Source organism: Blennius ocellaris (genome assembly GCF_963422515.1).
Source record: "Blennius ocellaris genome assembly, chromosome: 17".
Taxonomy (NCBI): domain Eukaryota; kingdom Metazoa; phylum Chordata; class Actinopteri; order Blenniiformes; family Blenniidae; genus Blennius; species Blennius ocellaris.
Window position 1 is genome coordinate 11,597,300 of NC_137666.1, and position 18,060 is coordinate 11,615,359.

At 41.3% G+C, this 18,060-nt stretch overlaps 2 protein-coding genes across 2 annotated transcripts; both read left to right on the forward strand.

Annotated features, from left to right (window-relative positions):
• Nucleotides 1-5,864: 5,864 nt before the first annotated feature.
• Nucleotides 5,865-6,723, forward strand: nkx2.9 (NK2 transcription factor related, locus 9; the record flags this gene model as incomplete). Its single annotated transcript, XM_080513425.1, has 2 exons — nt 5,865-6,024; nt 6,152-6,723. 2 exons carry the CDS (start codon nt 5,865-5,867, stop codon nt 6,721-6,723), a joined length of 732 nt encoding a protein of 243 aa, XP_080369551.1.
• An 8,357-nt stretch (nt 6,724-15,080) lies between these two features.
• nkx2.1 (NK2 homeobox 1) lies at nt 15,081-16,894 on the forward strand (the record flags this gene model as incomplete). Its single annotated transcript, XM_080513414.1, has 2 exons — nt 15,081-15,593; nt 16,206-16,894. The coding sequence occupies exons 1-2, from the start codon at nt 15,227-15,229 to the stop codon at nt 16,892-16,894; spliced, it is 1,056 nt and encodes a 351-aa protein (XP_080369540.1). The 5' UTR covers nt 15,081-15,226.
• Between the last annotated feature and the right edge of the window lie 1,166 nt (nt 16,895-18,060).

Below are 18,060 nucleotides of genomic sequence, written 5' to 3' on the forward strand. Positions count from 1 at the left end.
AGGATACTTTACCAGCTTCATTAACTTTGAAATATCTTTAATTCTAAAAATGCAAAGCAGTCGTAATCTCGGTCATATGCCGCGTGAGTGTTTGCATGTGCATCTTTTTCTTTTTCCACGTGTGCTTGTACAGTGTGCTGCTGCACTCTTATTTAACCAACATTTAGGTTGTAGAGGGTCAAAAGAAAGGTTTCTTTTTTTGTATCTTATAACGACTATCCTGAAAGCAGCTTGTAACAGCTTTCATAACTTTTGCCATGCTCGTGGCTACTTAAACTCTAAAAGTAAAGGACCGTGAGCTCCAAAGTAAATTAATTTGAAATCCAAGTAAATATCATATTGGTGGTGCCTGTAATTCCTCTGCAGGCATTGGAGAGCATCACACCCCGGTTACGCACGTAAACAAACTGGAACCAACCAATCAGACAGACACCGAATGCCTCGAGGAAGTGCGAACACAACCCGTATCCATGACGGATTCTTGTCTTCGACATTGGCAGCAGCCTAAGATTTAAGCAGACCCGGGAGGAATTCAGGTAGGAGCGGCAGTAGTCAGTCCCTACGTTTAAACGTGCGTCCTGCAGAGGGCAACCAAGTATTATGCATACCAGACGCAGCTACCAGAAGTGCGTGCGTGTGTGTGTGTGTCCGTGCGTGCGTGCGTGTGCGTGTGCGTGTGTGTGTGTGTGTGTGGGGGGGGGGGGGGGGGGGGGTGCGCAGTGGCTCCGACAGCCGTACGTACATTTTTCTTGACTGGTGTGGGGAAAAAAAGACAAAGCCTGTACGCTTCTGTATGCACAGCCCCCGCGGCCGAGGTTATAGTTCTGTGGACGAGCTCTCCGTAACCCTCTTCCCCCAGTCACAAACACATGCATATTAGTTGTATTAATGTATTAAATTGATGTCCATCATGCCTGGTATTCCTGTTTCACCTGTTTTGTGAACTATCCATGAGTGAAGAGCGTAACAAGTGCAACAAAAACAAATTTGACTTTTAAAATGCGACTCAGATGAGGCAGGCCTTTGTTATTTAAAACTTTCGATAATTTTTTTGTTTCACCTTTTACCTACAACGGTCACATACAAAAAAGACTCAAAGAGCATGGAGGGCTGATTAATGTAAATAGTACTGATTTAATTTTTTTAATGTTTCAGTGGTGACCTCTGTTGCCTCTTCACGTGAAGCTCCCCAGTTCAAGTCCATGCTGCCCACATTCCAAATGATTGAAGTTAATTGGTGATTTTAATTGCCTCTAAATGTGAATATGTGTGTGCAACTACTTCACTATGTCTGTCTTTTGATAATGTGGCGACTATGAGTACTGGTGACTATGGGTGAAGGCAAGTTAAATTTCCCTTCACCCTTGGATGAAGGAAGCTTTGAAGAGAGCTCAGTTCAGATAAAAGTTAAGCATTGTTTCATTACTCCAAGAGAGGTTTTGATGAAGTGAAGTCTCAATATTTCATCATGCTTCATATGACAAATAGAGCATTGACCGATCACCTCACCACTGCATGTTATGGTTATCATGGACATTGAGTTATTAAGAAGCGGCCAGCACAGAGCTCAGGGGCCATATTATTAAGGACTCTATATGATTTTGTCTCAGTGCTTTTGATTTAATCTCAGTTGTTGGTGTTTGTTCTTCAAGACCTGAAATAATTTGCACTGCATTATATATTAACTGTCAACCGTTGTGCTATCTTTTCTTTGAACGTAATGATGACCATTTGTCATTTTTGAAGCATTTTATGCTGCCGTTATTGCCTTTGTCAACCTTTTAGTGGAAACACCATTTAGTGGAAGCCATTAGCTCACAGGGGCCTTGTCTGAAAGCAACGAGTCAACAAACCTGACTTTTTGACACACTTTCACTGAGCACCGACACGCAGCTGCTGCATGGTCAAGCACCCTCACAAGACGTCAGTTTACTGCAGAAAGGGGTGGGGGGGGGGGGGGGGGGGGGGGGTGGGGGCAGAGTGGTGTGTCTGCCAACTAATTACCCCCCCTCTGCCCCTCTCCAAAATGCTAATGGTATTTACAGGAGAGGGGAAAAGGGAGAGGACATCAGTGGCAGGTGCAGCTGCTGGAGCGTGATGTTACACTGAGAGTCTGAACGGCACAGAGGAGTAACAGAGGGGTCATTGTGACTCTTTAGGTGATGGATAATCAGTCAGATAAAAATCTGGGTGGTTGTGTGTGTGTGTGTGTGTGTGTGTGTGTGTGTGTGTGTGTGTGTGTGTGTGTGTGTGTGTGTGTGTGTGTGTGTGTGTGTGTGTGTGTGTGTGTGTGTGTGTGTGTGTTGAGGGGGGGTAATCTTTTATTTGATCTTTTTGTTGTTGTTTTTTTTTTTATCGTGGTGCTGCTTTGCAATGCTTCGACTTAAATAGTAACTGTAAATGTCAGTAGAATCCACAATGAAGCCTCAGTGTTTAATTGCTTTTAGTTGTAGTTTTCTTTAATTTGATAGAATCTTCAATTATTTAGCTCCTTTCAAACAATTCTATAAATTGTTGATGTGCAACGAAAATAGATTAAATAGTTGGACATCCAGGCAAGTGTTGCTTATGTAGGATTTCTGGAATTTGTGAAAAAAAATTATAACGTTCTATGACAGTTTATGCTTCACGGTATGAGACTTTTGGTTGTGTTTGGGCCATTTCAGACTTGCTACTTTCAACACGGAAATAGAGAAAAACTGAATTAAAAAATTGATTAAAGGTGAGACCATGTTAATTTGCACGTAAAACCAATGCAAGTTGCATCATGCCCATTTATATTTACCTTTGTTTCAAACAACACTGCAAACAACTGAATTGCAGAACCTTTAATTGCAAAAAGACGTAGCATATGACTTACACTCTGTTTTATCTGTTTAATCTGTTTTATACTTCCCGACATATTTCATTACGTTTCAATAGCTGCATCCTGGTAATTCAGTGAGGGTGAACGCATCCACACTCCAAACTTTTGTTGAATGCAAACAAAAAGTCATACCGTTTATCCACAGTTTCTCAAAGGATTATCAGACAAGTAATTTAGAAGTGGAACATTAAAAGACTGGAGTTTTGTTCCATTTTAACAATCTACTCAATGGTGTGAAATAAAACCAGAAAAAATACCAACTATCAAACAAAATGGTTTTGTCAATATTGAGATGTGTACTTTATTAGTGACAGGTCCCAGGAATGGATAATAGCAGAAAGTTTGATATCTAAAGCGTATCTGTTTTGTATATGTATATGTACAAGTATATGTTTTGAATTGCTTATATTTTTCTACCAAAATATCATAGAAATAAACCGTTGTTGTGGATTTCAGAACCTTAAACTAAGAGATGATTTTCTGGTTTCTTAAAAAGTTTATTTCTGAATCAAGCTTGTTTAAAGTGCTACAAAACCATTTTGAGGACATAAAGTTACATAAAAAATGTCCACTACTTTCTATCATTCTGCAAAACAAAAAGTAAACATCTATGTTAAATCCCTCTGTGAGGGAGGAACCCAATAGCTAAAAATGTTAATATGACTGAATTCTGCATGATTCTTCCGTTTGCTCTGAGATCAGCAGACCATCGGACGTGTTGAGTGTCAGCTGCTAATTTCAGAGCCATGTGAGAAAATCTCCATTTGGCTGGGGAGGGATTGGGAATGGAGAGCTGAACAACAGAGTAAATATTTGGCCGTGGAGAGCTCTTGGAAGCTGCAGAGAGCCCTCTCTGACTGAAGCCTGTGGGTGTTAAATAGATTAAGGGGCTGCTGGGTCATTGTGGAAGGAGAAATTCGCGCTCTTTGGACATGACTTTCTTTGCCTTTGCGTGTTTCTGCTCTCCAATCGAGTGCCCTCTGTAAACTATCCACTCCAGATAACCTGCTGTACTGTAATCCGCTGGTGTTTGTCAACCAGGGAGGCCGATGTGTACACAGAAATCCTGCATGGGCGAAGAGTAAGCCCTTTACAAATCAGACGTTTTTGTGTTGATTGCAAACACTTAAAACTCACTTGATAGTGTTTAGTTGTCAGGAACCGGACGCGATCTGCGTAAAGATTGTTAGACGGCACAACACGAGAGAAAGAAACTATGACTCCAATGCATTTTGGAGCTACTAATACAGGTGACTGACTTTGGTGACCCCTGAAAACCTAAAAGGAATTTAATAGTTTTGGAATCACTGTGTTAAGATTGCTCCGCTATAGACTTGGAGGCATGTGGACGCATCGCAGTAGATAGTGTCCCAGATCCCATTCAGCTCCATTCAAAACCATGACAACACGGAACAAGCTCGGATTTATCCTGCAAACTTAAAGGACATTGTGCCGGGGCGTCAATCAGGCATTATTGCGAGACTGAACAAATGCAAAATCTTGACTGGAACAAATGCTTCCAACGGGTCTCGGACGCGGGGCTACATTTTCCCCCTTTGTTCCCCTTCTCTGGCTGGCATGTATTTGTGTCCCCCCTCGTCCGACCACCCAGGACGACTGGGGAGGCATGTCCACCGCCGGGCCCTCACGCATCTCGCTGAAGTGGATGAGGGTCGATATCAATATCAAATACTAGAGGGAGAGTGAAAGAAAAAACAGCCCCCACATGAGGCTCCAAATACGTTTTGCATCTAGTGCGTTTCATACGTTGGGAAGCTTGACAAGTGCTAAAATAATATTCAATCAAACTTCTTGGATAGAGACAATAAAGAGAAAAAATAATGTATTGCAGAACGAAATCTCCCCTTAAATTTTAGCTGTTGGCAGAGTGATGAATGGCTGACGATTAATCTTAATTTCCAATTAATTAAATTCGACCAGGGACGATCAATCATTGATGTAATTTGTCAGATCGGTGGTTGTCCGGAAGTGATTTAGCACACAAAAAGTCTTGACTAACAGTTTCATTCTTATTTTCTTTTTCTTATTCGCCATATTTAAAGCACTGTGTGTCTGTTCATCAATATGCACTGTCCACTTGAAATAAATTAAGAAATTAAAATAAATGAAATGAAATTATTTTTATTCTCTTCTAATTCGGTCAGAAGAAACATAAATGGATCCTAAAACATAAAGAAATATTGTGCAATTGTTGACTCCTTTTCCAAAGAAAGGCTGGATTATATTTGCTTTTAATAACAATAATTAGATGGAATAATACTTTGTCACTTTGTCATTTTGTTGTGTAATCGATAAAATGTAGCCCAAAAAAAATGTGTCAAAGAAAATCGATGAAACAAGTGTAGATGTTTAGGAATCCTTCACCGGCCCATAAACGTCAACTTCTCAAGCTTGCAATTAATACACCTCTAATGGGCGTATTAGTTAAACCAACGAGCATGCATCACGCTAATTGCTCACTTTGTATGCAAATACTGGACACGTTGTTTGGACAGGAGAAGAAGGGAAGCGAGAAGAGGGGAGGGTGGGGGCAGAGTCTGATGATGGGATGGGCTCTGTTGTCAGCTGCCACCCAAGACGTGATTCAACTCCAACAATTACCATTATCTGTTCCCCAGTCCGACGATACGGGACGAATCTGTAATGATGACGAGTGTTTCCTTCGCTTATTGTTGAAGCGTTGAGGGTTTTTTTCTTTCTTTCTTTCGTCTCCACCTAACCATCATTGGGTGACAGCACTCCTGCTATTCAGGTACTTAGAGGAGGAGGAGGCTTTATAAGCGGGCGGCAGTCGTGTTTGCGGCTCATGGAGTGCTTGTTTGTGTAAACAGCGAGTCCCGCAGCGCGCATTTCGGTGTTTGGACAGTGCGCAACAGTGGATCCGCCGTGTTTCCCGTAGAGATTTACTTCGAGTGCTTGTTTCTCTGTGCGCAAATACGCCAGAGGGAAAGCCGGATTGCTTATTTTGGAGGACGTGATGGCTGCGCCGGCCAAGTTCAGTTTTTCCGTCAGGAGCATCCTGGATTTGCCTGAGCAGGACGCGGAGGCAGCGCCGCGGTCCTCCCCGGAGTACTCCTCTTGCACCTCCAGCTCGCCTTACACCTCCTGGATCGACTGCGACCGGAGCCCTTGTCTGTGTAAGTAGATAGATAGATAGATAGATAGATAGATAGATAGATAGATAGATAGATAGATAGATAGATGCATGCATGCGTAAATGCATGATATCCATATTGACCCGTTCGTTCGTTTTCTTTTCTCCAGCCTCGGATGAGGGCAGTTTTGAGGCCTGCCCCGACTCCACCAAGCCAGATGACACGTCCCTGGACTCGGAGCCGGAAAGGAGCAAGAAGATGAAGAAACGCCGCGTTCTGTTTTCCAAGGCCCAAACTTTGGAGCTGGAGAGACGCTTCCGCCAGCAGCGCTACCTGTCCGGCCCGGAGAGGGAGCAGCTGGCCCGGCTCCTCAGCCTGACCCCCACCCAGGTGAAAATCTGGTTCCAGAACCACCGCTACAAGATGAAGAGAGGCCGGGCAGAGGGACTCCTGCAGGACGTGGAGATACCGCATCCCCCGGTGTTGCGCAGGGTCGTTGTGCCGATCTTGGTCCGGGACGGGAAACCTTTCCACACCTGCGTACTTGACTCGGAGAAAGTTGGCTGTTTGACCCCTTCTACTCAGGCGGTGCCCTTCCCTTTAGGCTACCCTGCTCTTCACCACCCGTCCCCGGTTGCTCTTCCTCCGAGGTACCAGCAGCACTTTCCAGCCGCGGCGGCCTCCAGACTTGCCTGGAGAGACTTTTGGAGCGACTCCCTCCAGTTCAGTTCCCTCAAGTGAAGGCCTCATTCAATGCACAAACTCATTTAGAACAGCATCAAATGTTTTCTGAATGTTTCGCAAGTTTTCAAGCTACTTAAACATTTAGACTTCCACAATAGAACTAAAGATATTTTGCACAATTTATTTTGATATTTTACGTGTGACTTTTTTCGTTTCTTTTCTTTAAAAACATATCCTGTTAAGATTGTACATGGCTTACTGGTGTGGCCTGTAGATGTTTAATTATCCTGCTGATGATGTATTTGTATTTTTCTTGTACTATGGAAACATAAAATGTGTATGAATAACCCGTTAAAGGCCAATAATGTGCAGTAGGCTGCATTAGGCGGTAATAGATGCAGAATGGTTTGCAGCAAAGCCATTATTAGCCTAAATGCGTGAAGGAAACATGTTTTCTGTCGTCTTTGAGGAGACTTTGATAAAAAGTTTAACTGTTTCTTTTTGTGAACGAAATTAATAATAAAATCTCATATTTTGTATGATACGTTTTTACAGTGCAATGTGCTTTATTTAAGTGAACTAGAAATTGAAAGTGTACTGCAGCGAACTTAAAACTTCGAGTTAACCAAGTGTTATTCTTGATTCTGAAATGTGTTTACAGTTTGTTTCAAGAATTGCTTCAAGATTAAATAACAGAATTGGCTCTAAACTATGTTTAATTTTCAAAATAGGGGCCTGGGTGGCTTTTTATAATGTTAAGAATCTAATTATGCAACCAAAGAAGCTGAGCAAACATCATTTCCAAAAGGACTGGGTTTGGTTAAGCATAAGAATACCCAGTAAACATTGCAGCCTCTTGCACTATAGCACCCTGTTGTTGTCTGGGACCACGAGCTGCTTTTCACTCTTACAATTCACTTTTGTTATTCTGAGGACAGTGTGGGCTAAATGCACCTATTAGCTTTATTTGGGAAATGTCTCTCCCCCCTCTCTCGTTCTCTCTCTGTCTCACTGTGGAAGATCAGATTTTTAAGTTGCTGTAACAAAATAAGAAGCAAAAATAATAGTTATTTAAGCACTAATTCCAAATACTTGATTACAGTTGAACACATGTAGAATGCAGTCTTAATTCTGGTTCCCAAATTGCACAAAACAAGCAGGAAACGTGCTTCCATTGCCTTTTTTGTTCAGATTTCTAATTAGCCAGTATTTCTAGACAACACTTCAAAACAGGCCTCGCCTCAAAAAACTCCTCTGCACAGTGAAGAAACACTGATGAGTCTTGTTTACGACCATATTAAACAAGTTTGCATGCTGTCGTGTCACTTCTGAAAAAGCAAGTCCATCCATTCTCATTTGAATATCTGATCTTGAAAAATATGCTCCAGTGTTTAAAATCATGTCAGGTTTTCATCAGTGAGGAGGGGGGTCTTCTGCTTTCACGCCCCCTATAATGTTGTTTGCTCGTCCTGTGACCCTGCAGCCCATCGTCCCTGTCACCTGGCCCTTTGTCCCCCTCACTGGGGCCACCTTGTATCACATATGGAGGGGACTGGTCGAACCCCTCAGCTCGCTGCATCTCCCCTTAAACACGCTTTTTGTCCGGGTGTCTCCCTGTGAATGAACCATTGTCCCTCATCCAAAAGGGACCAAGACAAAATCTTTAGTGTTTCAATTCCCGTGATGTTTAATCAGTCCCTGCGACAAATTTATGAGGTTTAACTGCACAATGGTGTTTTAGAGCATCTTGGGGTTTAAGGGTGACAAAGACAGGCTTTTAGAGGTTGCCATTGGTTTTTTAAGTTGGTCAGAAGAATTGTCTGAAAAGGATGGGCTGGTGTTAGCCTGCCCATCCTATAGTTTTACTCACTGGCCTTCCCGGGGGCCCCTTTCAGGAAAGATATAAGGTCCACATAAACTGGGCCACAGGGAGAGTTTTGTTAAGTTGTTGCAAGCAGCATTTCATACAAATTTACCACTATTAGATATTGCAACAATTTCAAGCTATTTCGTACACACAGGCTGGTTTCACCAGTGTGGAGTCTGATAAAAAATATAAATTTTCTCAAATAATTGGCCTATTTTTTACTGGACATCATTTTTGGTTCTCCAACGATCATTTGAATTTTTGCAGAACATTCAACATGTTGTCAAAACTTCTCATTACTTCAGTTCTCAGCAGCGCTTTCTCATCTGTCCTTTTAAAATGAGGGGAAAAAACAAGTTATTTCAAATGTATAATCAAGTATGTTTGCTTTATATTTCTTTTCACTCGTAAAATAGAAGTAATACTGTAACTTTTCAATGTGTTGGCTCAATAGAGTTTATAAATTATTGTATTTGTTTTACGAGTGTAACAAAGAGACATGATAAAGCAGAAGTGTAGTATATAAAAGCTTTACATAAGCTGTGGACAACTGCAAATATTTGCTATGGACAGTGTGCAAACAGGCTTATCTTGTTTCTATACTTTGTTTACTATTGCAATACAAGTTTGACTGCAAGATTACCATGTTAGACATTATGCAATTCTTTCAACGGAGAAAAATATGAATGAGCACAGGAAGGTTATTTAGAAAATGTGTTCAAATGAGCTGGTTAAATTAAAAGCTTTCTTCAATGAGCAGTTTATTACATTTCCTGATGTAGCAACAGTTGCTGCTGCAACTTCACAATTGTTGGTTATAACTGAGATATTTTTTCTTCACAAACCTTGTACAACTGCACTAAATGTTTTCAAAGACTGCAGTGACCTTTTCAATTTGCATTATTAATGTGTTTATAAAAGTTGATCAAATGATAAGTGAAAAGACTTCAGAGAAAGTTCTTTGAAGTTGGTGTTTTTCTAATTTTTTCATTTGATTAAAATATATCCTTATATTAAAATGCTGCTTTCAAAATTGACGTAAAACTTACTTTAATGAATAATAATAACTTTAATAAAATGGTAAAAGTGAATCACTCTGTTCTCTCTTCAACATGCATGTCACAATTTAATACCTTCAGATGTCATGATAAAACCTTCTAATATTTGTAAATACATTTACTGTATATTTGTATTTTACACTTTGCATTGTATGTTTCTGTTTTCCTAAGCGGTCCTGTTGGGGATTTGTTGACAGTGTCTCTCCTCCATACTCAGAACAACTTCGCTAAACTGCATTTGAGAATCATTTTGAATGCTCTCAGTGATCTTCCTCATGCCACATAGATACATTATTTCTACCTTCAGCCTTTGTTATCATGAGCAATAATAAAAAGAAAATCAGCTTGAGTCTTGAATGTGCAGTTAAAGATGCTTTTATTGTACAGTTCAAGAGTTCACTCACCATGAAGTTCAACAAAACTCTCACTTAGGATGCAAACTCAAGGAAGTTTTATTCCAAATAGGTTACATTAGATGGTAGTGAAAAAAGTAAGTATGATACATATGTCCTGCTTTTTGAGCGTACAGACTTAAAGTTAGCAGCTACAAGCAAAGTGCTGAAGTTTATAAAAGTGAAATAAAAAAAAGATTCCTCTGTTAAAAGACACTGCAGCTGGTTTATTAAATTACAAAACAATGATTTAAAAAAATATATATCCAAGATTAAATCATTAAATACATTCTACAATTATATCCTATATCCTGTATTTTTTAATATTTCCAATGTGAGGATAATTGTTGATAAATGTGTTTAAGTTACACATTATTTTCCGCTATATAGATACAGAATTACTCAAATAAGTTATAACTAATCCTCTTATGAACTGTATTTTCTTCATGACATGCAAGTTAAAGTTAGTTCTACTCAAACATTGAAGATTTCAGTCAGCACCTGTTCACTCTCATTTTACATTCTCAGTTATTGCTATTAAAACTGATCCTGTCAGATTCTCTTGGGATTGATGTTGTTGTTATGGAGCGTTATACTGTGTGTTCAGGCTGCACAATGTAGTAGTTCACACTCTGGCCTCACAGTAAGAATGTCTTCAGTTAAGGTCTGTTTGGATGTCTTCTCTGTGCATGTGTGGATGTTTGGTTCCAGGTTGAATCCTGCCTTTTCCTATAGAAGAGGGATTGGCTCCAGATCCCTGATACCCTAACTTGTATAAAGTTATATTGAAAATTTAATGAAGGGATGTTGGTTAACTAAAGCATTTCATTTTGATGCTGATTTATGTGAGATATGCACATTTATCTTTTTTTTTTTTTTTTTTTTTGGGAAGGTAAATCATATGTTATACAATCCTATTAGAAGAGACAACTGTGTGATTTCTTACTGCGTCAGAAGGACGATGTACTTATTGTTTCTTATTTCCGTACTCCCAGGTTTTCTTCAAATTCTCCTGTTTCCTCCCAGAACTCAAAAACATGTTTAAGGGTAATTATTTATTCGAACATGTCTGATGGACTGGTGATCTTTTCACATTGAACCCGACATTTCACCCAAAGTCACCTCAGACCTTCTCCAGTGCCTTTCAGCCATTGCTCGGACAGAATTGGGTAGAAAAAGAATCAACTTCAATGGTATTTAGTACTGCGGTGAGTGGGCAGCACATTTACTTTACAGTGAGAAAACCCCAGTTCATTTATGATCCTCTGTGGCTCTTTTCCTACTTTCTTGCATGTTTGCTTGTTTTCCCAGCTGTGTGTGGCTTTACACCATGTATTGTGGCTTGCCGCCTATCTGAATGCATGCATTATGAATTGTTAACTTTGACAGTGTATCTCAGTGATAGAATAGTGAGTTGGACAGATTGGATATGGCCTTTCTTTTATCAGGTGGTGATTGATTAAAAAAAAATGATGGATGGAGAGAAGGAAGAGAGTATCACGTTAATAAGTGAGTGTTTTACTACAGTGTTATGGCCAAATGTATTCATCCTTTTTGAACCCAATTTCACAAAATTCCAGTTACTTCATGCTTATTACACTTCTGTGCTTTGAAGCACATATCCAGTGAAATGTCTACTACTATCCTCCACTAGATGGTGTAGTAACACACGATATCTTTTTTTAAAAGCCTCTCCGTCGCCTCATGAATGACAAGTGACCAAGAACAGGAATTTGGCCCCTGTGATGATGGAAGATGTTGATCCACCAGGGGGCGTGTTTCACTGAAAAACGCCATGCAAAATAAACCCATACAGCTGTGTTGCCCTGCAGCTGCGCCATGCGTCACTATATGCCCAAAGGTTGTGCTCCGAAGTCATTGTGAAGACAGTTTATGGACCACGTTTTGTTTTTATAAACACAAGTCTTAGATCTTTTGCATTTTGTTTAACATGACAGGGCCTTATAGTCACAATTAGAGTGAGAACTGAAAATTATCCCCCAGTTACCAAATCAGTAACCTCCTGCAGGCCCCTGAAAGAAAGTAAAGAAAGGGTTATTGAGGTCGCCGTCCATTGACGTCTCCTGTCAAGTCATGAGTCACACAGAGTCACTGCTTCTCTTTCTTTTCTGTCACCTCCTTCTCACCTTCTGTTTCTTTTTCTGTAGCTCATTTTCTGGTGGAATAAGACCTGTGAGAGCTGTTGAGGAGGAAAGAAAGTTAGAGAAAGTTTTGGGAAAAAAAATACATCTCCAAAGTGAGGTTGTAAGAGAAGATATGTCATGTGACCCAGTTTGCTATATATAGATTTAATGAGAACATGATCTATGTGCAGGGTTATTAATTTGTCTTATTATATAAAGTGAACAGGGGCGCATTTCAGCTATAGTGTGCTAAATGTTTACACGTTTTAATATATCTGATTGGATATAATGATGCTGCAGGTTGTTGTTTTTTTCTTCATTTAACGATAGAACGACCAACTTGAATATGGCGATTACATCTACTGGATTTCTCAGTTGTGTTCTAATTCATTGAGATGATATGCCTTTGTGGCATATTTTGAGATATAAATGAAAAACAATAGCTTGTTTTATTTCGATGGTATGATAACAGCCTGTGTTTCGTTATATTATTATCATTATTTATTTATTTTTATTGCGCAAATATATATATTTTTTCCATGTCCGGGAGTTGTTCTCCGGGATAGATCATGTACCAATCAGTTCACAAACAACAACGTGATGATGCCTCGGCAACAAAAGCTCGGTAGCCTCATAAAACGCCACTTCAAAGTGTCCTCATTATTCTCAGGAATTAGCCAGAACATGAGGACTAATTGGCGTTAATTGGACATAATAGCCGTGTGCAGAACAGGGAAAAGGTACTGATTTAGATGATTAAGAATGTCTTGCGAAATTCCGCAATTACGGGGACGCGTAAGCAAAGATTTACCTTGGATGCAGGAAGATGCTGTAATTTTAATTGCTTGCACCTCGGCTATCATCCAAACAATTTACCATAGCTGTAATATTTAGCCTCGGACTCCATGATAATATTGCTTCATTAAATGTAATTGTAAGGAAATAAGAGGATATTGATTATGTATGTCGCGATCTCTAAATTGGGGCAATGCGTTTAAAGTAGAGCGCGGATTATCCAGGCAGGCAGCCGTGAAATATGCTGCCAGAGGCCAGTAGCATCCGGAGCTGAGGCTGGTGATCCCCGTGACAAACTGTCAGTGATCTGGGTGTCACAGCATCGACACTCTGCTGCAGAACCAGGCTCCGTGTTTGACTGCTTGTTGCCTGATATATTAGAAACATGTCGCAAAAAAAAAATGTCCAGGTGTAGCATTGCGAAAAATACAACATATGAAATAATGTCACATCCGAGTGAAAGTGCGCCAGGGATGAGAGCGACTGCCACCAGAAGACGCTGTGCTTCTTTAACTCTTGCGCACACAACCCGCGCGTCGGCTCAAGCTCTGCATGGCACCGACTTCTGTGAATTCTGACCTCACGAAAGGACTTCTCTTCTTTTTGAGCGTTTTCACAGTAAGCCCCGGTAGGACCCCGACAACCACTGATTCTGTAAGTTAGAAGTGATTCTCTCGATGGTATTCCAGGTTATTTGGCTATTTGTGTGTCGTATCTTTTATATTGATCTAAAACCAGGGGAAAAAAAGCAAGTGCTTTTCGAATTGGTGCTTCATAATAATAATAATAATAATAATAGTAATAATAATAACGATAATAATAATAATAATAATAATAATAATAATAATAATAATAATAATAACAACGATAATAATAACAACGATAATAATAATAATAATAATAATAATAATAATAATAATAATAATAATAATAATAATAATAATAATAATAATAATAAAATATCTGTGTTTCTTCTATCCTTCTGAGATCAAAGTGGATCGAGTCATTCTCATGGTTGATTTGGCACAAGTTTTACGCACGCCTTGCTCAAGGACAGTGATGACCCCCCCCCCCCCCCCCCTCGCCAGTAGGATTCGAACCAGCTCACTTCTGGCCACAAACAATATCGCTTAATTTCCTTGAAAGGATTTTAATTCCTTGCTTTTCTGTTGGAATTAACAGTTCTGGGAAAAGCCATCGAAAAGGTGTACACAGGCTTGAGCCAACAGAAATCTATGTCTTAACGCCAAAGTCTTCTCTTAGGCTTCTGCTCAATTTTTTTTTTTTTTTTTTTTTAAAGAATTGAGATATGATTGTGTTAAACTGTAATGGCTCCTTGAGCATTAAGGCAAGACGCTACTGAGGGCTACCTGGCGTTGTGCTGCAGGAGAGTAGCTACTTGAACGCCGTTAACTTCACATGAGAGCCTCTCCTACTCCAGGCTCCCCTTTTTTTTTTAAAAAAAAAAGAAAGAAAAAAAAGCGGGGTTTCTTAGACGAATGTGTGCATCTGAATTTAGGTAACACGCTGCTTGCGTCCAATGATATAAAAAAAAAGGGGGGGCGATGCGGGTTAATCATTTACGCAGCCACTTAACACGCGGATGTGTATTTATTTACTTATCAGTATCAGTCATTTTCCCTCCCTGCAAGTGCACTTTTGCATGTCTGAGTACGATAAGGCATAACACAAACAATCCTGCAATCACTGGAGGCCTCTCGTGGCCATTAAAAGTCAGTAGTTCAACTGAGGAGTGGTTCTCCAACTCTCAAGTCCATATAGACCTCCTTTCATCAAGAGGCCCTCGTAAACATCACTACAGTTAATAAAGTGTATTGTGGTCACTGCAATCCAAAGGTGCGCTGTGCGGTGTGTTTGTCTGCAACAAGTCACCAACTCCAAACGGCCACAGAGCTCGGACGCAGCCGGGACGATGAGCGTTTATCGTCATGTACGGCGCTTATGTTATTGTCAGTGGGAGGGGAGCACATGTCTTGTAAGTGAAATTACGCTCGGCGAGAGGAGGCTAGAGCTGTTTTGTATTGTTGCCGATGCCCCGCCTCTGATGGTAGCCTTAAACCTGGCACCGAGCTAAAACAAACCCAAGCCTGCACCGAGCTCCCACTCAATCCAATTAAGGCGGACTCGAGGCTCTCCTACGTGTTCATCTACCAGGATCGACGTTGAGACAACAGGAACCAGAGGGGCTTTGGCCAAAAAAAAAAGAAAAAAAAAAAAAAAAAAGGGGAGAGAGAAGGAGCGATTGCCTTGCCTTCTAATTTCTCCCTCTCCAGCCCCAGAACAATGTCGATGAGCCCTAAGCATACGACTCCTTTTTCTGTTTCCGATATCTTGAGTCCCCTTGAGGAGAGCTATAAGAAAGTAAGTATGGAGAATAACAACTTGGGGGCACCTCTCACTTCTTACCGGCAGCCGCAGGTCTCTCAATCGGCGATGCAGCAGCACCACATGGGCCATAATGGGACTGTGTCTGCGGCTTACCACATGACTGCTGCAGGTGTTTCTCAGCTGTCACACACGGCCATGGGTGGCTACTGTAACGGCAACCTGGGCAACATGGGCGATCTGCCGTCCTACCAGGATGGCATGAGGGGCAGCGCGACGGCCACCGGCTGGTACGGAGCCAACCCGGACCCGCGCTTCTCCACCAGTGAGTATTCACCTGCACTTTGTCTCCAGCTTCGAGTCACCTCAGTCCGCACGATAGTCACACAAATCCAGCTTTTATGTGCATGAATGTCATTCCACCGTCCGCTCTTTCAATTCTGTCTTCTGTGGGATTTTGTGCGCAAACCTTGAAGTCCCGTAGTTTCGATTTTTCTTTATTTCTTTTCTTTTTTCTTTCACCAATACGAGCAAAAATTGAGATAACACTCTCGCAACATCTGGAGGAAAAAAAAGATTTTCCTCTCAGCTTGGCACATTAATTTTGAACAATTTACCAGTGTCGAGTTTTGGTTATGGCGTTAATTCAATAATGATGTGCTGTCAGTGATGAGCTAAGGCTTTCAAATTAAATCATTACACTTTGACCGTTCCTAATTATGGGCTGTGAGGCGCTTTTTAGAGTCCCATCTAATCAAATGCTGCTCAAAAAAAATGCAATTTCCTACGAAAACTACATTTACTTTCATTATTGGTGTAATATGGCTTATAGTGACCATTTTAACTGAGGTTTTAAAATGATTAAAATGTGTTTCTTTTTGTCAACAAAGAGATGGAATGTTTTAATCATGGCACACTTGTTTCATGTTTCCCTCAGTTTCTCGCTTCATGGGCTCCTCGTCGGGCATGAACATGGGTAGCATGGGCAGCCTGAGTTCCCTGGCAGACGTGGGTAAAGGCATGGGCTCCCTGTCCAGCACCCCGAGGAGAAAGAGGCGAGTGCTGTTCTCGCAGGCGCAGGTGTACGAGCTGGAGCGACGCTTCAAGCAGCAGAAATACTTGTCTGCGCCGGAGAGGGAACACCTGGCAAGTATGATCCACCTCACCCCGACGCAGGTGAAGATCTGGTTCCAGAATCACCGGTACAAGATGAAGAGGCAGGCGAAGGACAAAGTGTCCCAGCAGCAGATGCAGCAGGACAGCGGGTCCTGTCAGCAGCAGCAGCAGCAGCAGCAGCAGCAGTCCCCGCGGAGGGTGGCCGTGCCGGTGCTGGTGAAGGACGGGAAGCCGTGCCAGGGCAGCGGCCACACGCCGACGTCCTCCGCTCAGACGCACCACCAGCAAGGGGGCAATGTCATGATCATGTCCAACAACACGTCCGGCCTCGGGCAGCATCAGAACCAGCAGGTGGGGAGCACGGGGCACTCTCCAGACTTGGCGCCACACTCGTCCAGTCCGCCGTCCCTGCAGAGCCAAGTGGCCGGTCTCTCCCACCTCAACTCCCCGGGCGCAGAGTACGGCTCCGCGCTGCAGTGCTCGGCCCTGTTATACGGCAGGACGTGGTGACACGAGGCGCCAGCCATCACTTAAATCTTCTATTTAAACGAGATAAAAGGGACTTTTTTTTTTTTCTTCCTGTCAAGACTGGGGCAAGTTTCACTGTAAAGGTCCCAATTTGAACAAGAACCGAGAAAACCGCGCAGATCTTCTTGATTTTTATTTTTTATTTTTTATTTTTTTGCTTTTTGAGAGGAAGTGTGGCTCAATGTGGAAGAAACACTTGTCCAAAAAGTGCGGACGTTTGGATTTATTTATGTAAATTATATCGAGACAAAAGAAGAATCAGCAACTAGGCCGCAAAAAAAAAGAAGAAGAAAAAAAAAGAAATGAACTTGAACAGGGACTATATCGAAAGGACTGCTGTATTATGGGTGCTTTTGAATTCCCCTTCTAAAAACACCCGTGACGACTCTGGTTTATAATAGGATTTAATGTGAGCCGTAGATCTAGCCTGTATATTTCTGTAAGAGGTTTGAATTTTAGCTATTTGTTGTACAAAGTTTTGACGCTATTTGCCGGTTTGTTGTCGTTTCATTGGTATTTGTACGTTTTATTTCTTTGTAACTTATATAGATATTTGACTTACTACAAAACAGTCCTATTAATAAATTATGGAAACAAAACAGTTGTGAAATATGTTAATACACGCAGAAAAATTGAACAAAACCGAATTATTATTATTATTATTATTATTATTATTATTATTATTATTATTATTATTATTATAGTCGCAAACAAATCCTATATCTCAGGAGTATTTTGTAGCAACGCGTCCAGCTTAAATAGATCAAGTAGACATTTAAACACTGAATCCTTTTTTAAATTTCTGTTTCATTCCGTGACAAATCACATACCATTCAGGCTTATCACTAAGCGTGTCCCGCAGAGTAAACCGAGCCTTTATGTGCGTTTACCTTTCTTTTCTCTTTCTGTATGTGTGTTTTCTCCCCTGCATGCTGACTGCGTGAGTCAGAAAAAGGTGAGGCTGCCAAACATCAAACACAAGCGTTGCTCAAAGGGCAGCTTATCGATGAAATCCCTCACCAAACAGCGCGTATTCTTCTGACTGACTGACGAGGCCAAGTGTCGGCGCGGGGCTCTCAGCTGGCTCATCAATAACCCAGTCGCAGTGGTGGTGATGGTTGCATGGAGGTGGAGATGGAGGTGGAGGT